We start from the raw sequence: 6,000 nt of genomic DNA on the forward strand, positions 1-6,000 counted from the left end.
AGCTGGTTCTAATAAAACAGGCTTCCTGAAGACCGGAGTGCTCTGCTTCCCTGCAAGTATTCACAGAGCCCTCCTCTGGGTACCGGGGTCTGCTCTATCCATTATAAATCTGTAATTAGGGAGCCAGCTACCTTCCTCAAGTACAGTGCGGGACTTCTCTGGGGATTAATAAAGGAGGGGGCTTGGGGAGGGGGTCCGGTTGACAGTTGGGGCGGCTGGAGGCAGTTCCTTTTACCTACGTTGCAAAACCAAAATGATTGATGCATTTTTTTGCAAACGATTTCAATGCACGGTATACTTGAAGCAATTCACTGCCTTTTTTATGCTTCAAGCAGTTTGGATAATGGTTGACACCACAGAAAGAAGTATATGGGCAAGCACACTAAAGCACAGTACGGGGGAAACAAACTGTGCACAGGCAACGCAGGGTAGGGCTGACTGTCACAGGATTGCACTTGTATTAAATGTTACATTTTTGAATGCCCACAGCTCTCTTCTCGGTAATGATTCGCAGCCTGCACGAGATCATTGGAACACATGCTGTTCAGTGTACTGGTACCACCCCATTGTTGGAGTGACTTCATGCAGCAGTGTGCGGGTCATCACCCATCACTGCAGATATGCCGATGTCATCACATTCGGGTTTTGTATTTATATTCGAGGAGGTTAAAAGTCGGTTATGTTCCCATAAAAAAAAAATATTAAAAATTGCAAGTGCATTTCTTATATATCGGATGAGAAAAATTAACTTTTCCAATGCGTTGCGATTGCTTTCCCCAATATACAGGGAATTTTTTCTTTTAAAATCCCACCTCTGCCACTGACTGACTCACTGTGTGTGACCCTGAGCGAGTCGCTTCACCTCCTTGTGCTCCGTCCTGCGGATGAGATGTTAAATCAATGTCCTATTGGAAGTGACTCTGCATATAATGCACAGTTCGCAGCCTACCTCTGTAAAGAGCTTTCTGATGGTGATCCACTATGAAAGGCACTATATAAAAATAGATATTATTATTACATACATCTTGGTTGCCTTGCTTGATTATTGAAATTCAAGACAGGTATAGTGCTCACCAGGTTGAGTGACAGCCAGACACAGAGCGGGAGACAGATAGGCAGGCAGGAAGACTGACAGATTGGCAGACGGGCACAGAGAGAGGCAGGAAGTGAATAAGAGTCTGTATTTTGACCTCTAAACATTGTGTCTTTCGAGGGTTTAAAAGCGCAGCAATAATGGTTACCAGCCCCACTGGATATTCTTTGATTCTGCCCGTGCTGAGCAGCTGTGACTAGTTTCAGGGAAGCAGGTAATTAGACGCTGCCCACATGAAGAGGTCCCTGCGCTGGATTCCTGTATCTGTTCAATTTTAACAAGCTTGTGTACAGTAAGGGCTTAGGGGCAGAGTTCCTGGAACGCTTTTCATGTGGGACGAACGCCGGCAAAACACGCTGCTTTCTCTCGTGGTGCATTGGCCTGTAAGTTTTCAAAAATATGTATTTGTTAAAAAAAAAAAAAAAAAAAAGTTTATCATTGGAAGAATACAGTTGCCAAAACTAAAAGAAACATCATGGCCCAGACTTTGAGAAAGACTTTTAGACAAAACTTTTCTCAAAGAACTTTTTCCTTTCCTTCGAGCGTGTGATCCCTCCAGGGAAGGCTTGCAAGGAGTGAAGTTTAAACACACAAGTCTTAACCCCCTGCTGGACATCAAACGCACTGCAGTCGCATTTCAAATTGTATTGCCGCTGGTGACGTCAGAATGGGCCTCTTAAAACGATTCTGTAGCGTATCCCTCTTTTGAAAAGAAACAGACTTCTTGGTAAGAACTTTTTTTTTTTTCTCCCCCAGCATCTGACTACAAAGGCCTCCTTAATACTGCCTCTTAACTCTCCTGTAAAACAGGCATTTCCTGGGTTAGACAGCTCACTAAAGGGCAGAGAGATACGATCCCAGATACGTGCAGGATTGAAGAGGCCCAGTCCCACTTGAGGAATCATGTAACTGAGTTTATGTGTACGAATCCCAGGCTTGTGTCTGACTCAGGGGGCGGAGAAAGAGCCCTTTGATCAGACAGAGGCTTTTAATGTGCTGCTCTCACGTCTCCACCACACACACTGACACCCCATCTACAAAAACAGAGCGCGCACATACAGAGGGCTATCCCCACCGGGGAATAAGCACACAGTAAGAGCGAAGACTGAAGGTACTATTGGATTATAGAGCAAACGCAATCTGCGAAGTCCATAGGAGGCCAGGAGGGAGCGGTAAAAGTCTGAAGCAAAATAAAGCAAAGGTGGAATTCTGAGAGCTCTGTAGGAACCAAACCAAGCGGACGCTTCAAACTTCCGAGTCCTATAAAGGGTGCAACGAATGAAACAAACACAAAACAAAGAGACGCACAAAACAAATCTGATTTACCTGCCAAGCTGCTCTTCGAACTGTGTAAAATGATATTAAGCAAGGCTGTGCCTCGCGTCCTCTTTCAGGGGGACAGCCGTGTGAATTTGGCGGAATGCGTCTGTCCTGGTTCTGTAGTCACTCCTGGGGTTCTGTTTCTGTTGGCAGAGCCAGCGTTTCAGTAAACTCCCTTGTGATCTGAGAACACTCTGAAAAGATCACAGCAGCTTCCTTTTTTAAATAAATAAATAAATAAATCTGATAATCTCCCGGCTGCCAAAATAAAGATCCCATATTGCCAAAGTGAAAAGGTCTGTTTCTCAGTCCTGGTCTAATAATGAGTTCTAGTCTACACACTCCACTCTCAGCTCTGTCATTACCAGCTCCTTAATAATAATGAGCTAGTCTACACACTGCACTCAGCACTGTCATTACCAGCACCTTAATAATAATGAGCGCTAGTCTACACACTGCACTCTCAGCTCTGCAGCTGTCATTACCAGCACCTTAATAATAATGAGCGCTAGTCTACACACTGCACTCTCAGCACTGTCATTACCAGCACCTTAATAATAATGAGCGCTAGTCTACACACTGCACTCTCAGCACTGTCATTACCAGCACCTTAATAATAATGAGCGCTAGTCTACACACTGCACTCTCAGCTCTGTCATTACCAGCACCTTAATAATAATGAGCGCTAGTCTACACATCCACTCTCAGCACTGTCATTACCAGCACCTTAATAATAATGAGCGCTAGTCTACACACTGCACTCTCAGCACTGTCATTACCAGCACCTTAATAATAATGAGCGCTAGTCTACACACTGCACTCTCAGCACTGTCATTACCAGCACCTTAATAATAATGAGCGCTAGTCTACACACTGCACTCTCAGCACTGTCATTACCAGCACCTTAATAATAATGAGCGCTAGTCTACACACTGCACTCTCAGCACTGTCATTACCAGCACCTTAATAATAATGAGCACTAGCGCTAGTCTACACACTGCACTCTCAGCACTGTCATTACCAGCACCTTAATAATAATGAGCACTAGTCTACACACTGCACTCTCAGCACTGTCATTACCAGCACCTTAATAATAATGAGCGCTAGTCTACACACTGCACTCTCAGCACTGTCATTACCAGCACCTTAATAATAATGAGCGCTAGTCTACACACTCCAGCTCTCAGCACTGTCATTACCAGCTTAATAATAATGAGCGCTAGTCTACACACTGCACTCTCAGCACTGTCATTACCAGCACCTTAATAATAATGAGCGCTAGTCTACACACTGCACTCTCAGCACTGTCATTACCAGCACCTTAATAATAATGAGCGCTAGTCTACACACTGCACTCTCAGCACTGTCATTACCAGCACTTTAATAATAATGAGCGCTAGTCTACACACTGCACTCTCAGCACTGTCATTACCAGCTCCTTAATAATAATGAGCGCTAGTCTACACACTGCACTCTTTTATGGCTTCCGGTAGACCTTTTTTAAAATGATGCCGCAATCCCCAGCTATAGAGTTGCTGTACAAACTGCAGTGTTTATGTTGGTGGAAGATGGTGGGGGGGTCTTCCACGAGCATTGACGGATTATGGTGCCGACAGAAAATAAAATAAAAATAGGCTGTTCTTGAAAGGTTTGAGTACCAAGTAGGGGAAGAAGTGAATTTCCTTTGAGAAGCTAACAGCCCAGTTGCTCCTCTCACTGCTGACTCAGAGGCTCAGCAGCCAGGGCCGTGTCTTTGATTTACCCCAGCACAGAGAACCCCAAGAGGGGCTTCATAATACATAAACACTGCTTCCTGGGCTTCACTGACTGGCCAGCGCTGTGCGGCAGACGGTTCAGTCTGTAGTTTGGGGTTTGATTCGGATTCGAAGGGGTAAAATAAAGCACAGTGAAAGCATAGAAAAGCATTGTAAAGCACAAAGAGGTGTGGTAAAGCAGGGAAGCATTGTAAAGCACAAAGAGGTGTGGTAAAGCAGGGAAGCATTGTAAAGCACAGAGAGGTGTGGTAAAGCATAGGGAAGCATTGTAAAGCACAGAGAGGTGTGGTAAAGCATAGGGAAGCATTGTAAAGCACAGAGAGGTGTGGTAAAGCAGGGAAGCATTGTAAAGCACAAAGAGGTCTGGTAAAGCATAGGGAAGCATAAAGCACAGAGAGGTAAAGCACAGGGAAGCATTGTAAAGCACAGAGAGGTGTGGTAAAGCATAGGGAAGCATTGTAAAGCACAGAGAGGTGTGGTAAAGCAGGGAAGCATTGTAAAGCACAGAGAGGTGTGGTAAAGCATAGGGAAGCATTGTAAAGCACAGAGAGGTCTGGTAAAGCACAGGGAAGCATTGTAAAGCACAGAGAGGTGTGGTAAAGCATAGGGAAGCATTGTAAAGCACAGAGAGGTGTGGTAAAGCATAGGGAAGCATTGTAAAGCACAGAGAGGTGTGGTAAAGCATAGAAAAGCATTGTAAAGCACAAAGAGGTCTGGTAAAGCATAGTGAAGCATTGTAAAGCACAGAGAGGTGTGGTAAAGCATAGGGAAGCATTGTAAAGCACAGAGAGGTCTGGTAAAGCATAGTGAAGCATTGTAAAGCACAGAGAGGTGTGGTAAAGCATAGGGAAGCATTGTAAAGCACAAAGAGGTATGATAAAGCATAGTGAAGCATTGTAAAGCACAGAGAGGTCTGGTAAAGCATAGTGAAGCATTGTAAAGCACAAAGAGGTCTGGTAAAGCATATGAAAAAAACATGGCAAGCTATGGAAAAAGCACGGTAAAGGTGCAAAAATACTGTGCAAAAATGTCCTGGTAAACATTTCTAAGGGGTCAGAATACAAGAATGTCTCGCTGAGTGAGTAACAAGACTCATGAAATATGAAATGTTGCATAATAACATATCAAAACAAGCCTCATGCTTTTTAGAAAATATGTCTAAGCTACATAACAATGAAGTCACAAGACCTGGCTGTTGACACTGAATATCCAGTGTTACGCAACAGTGGAGCCCAACAGTAACCCTTTCCTTCCTGTCTGTTCATTCCAGGGACGATGTATCAACGTTACCAGAGTCAACAAGCCGCCTCCCAGATACCCCATCTACAACCACAGCACCCCCATCTACACCACCCCCTTCTACACCCCCCCTCCACCCCACGAGGGAGGGGGAGGAGTGTCCCTCCTCGGAGGGGAGGCCTCCCCTCCAGGGGCTGGAGGTGGGAGGGAGGATGGGGTGGAGGCCGGGGGAGAGCGAAGGGACGGTGGAGGGGGACGAGGAGGGGGACTCTGAGGAGGCATACGTAACGGGGGTGGAGTTGGCTCCTCCTCAAGTGGTGGTAGCGTCTGCCCCCTCCCCCTCTGGCTCCGCCTCCCTGTAGAGCCCCACCCCCGGACCGCCCTCCTCCCCGACCCTCACTCTAGGTGACCTGGAAGGACTTCAAGCGAGCAGGACGCAGCATCACTTCCTCAGTGGCGTGCAGACTAGGAAATACTGCATTCACAGGAAGTGATATCATCCCAATACCAAACCACTATTGATCACTTTTTGGGCTTCTATAGACTATAATCTTTTACGGCTGACGTTCTTCC

General features: G+C 45.7%; 1 protein-coding gene across 1 annotated transcript in view; it reads left to right on the top strand.

Moving 5' to 3' along the window:
- LOC121302183 (anthrax toxin receptor 1-like) overlaps positions 1-5,701 on the top strand; it is a gene marked incomplete at its 5' end in the record, with an annotated part of 7,705 nt that extends 2,004 nt beyond the window's left edge. The window contains one exon of the mRNA XM_041232000.1: positions 5,459-5,701. Within this exon, the coding sequence (XP_041087934.1) occupies positions 5,459-5,701 (243 nt within the window). The remainder of the gene's footprint in view (positions 1-5,458) is intronic.
- Between the last annotated feature and the right edge of the window lie 299 nt (positions 5,702-6,000).

The sequence above is a fragment of the Polyodon spathula genome, chromosome 29 (genome assembly GCF_017654505.1).
Source record: "Polyodon spathula isolate WHYD16114869_AA chromosome 29, ASM1765450v1, whole genome shotgun sequence".
NCBI lineage: Eukaryota > Metazoa > Chordata > Actinopteri > Acipenseriformes > Polyodontidae > Polyodon > Polyodon spathula.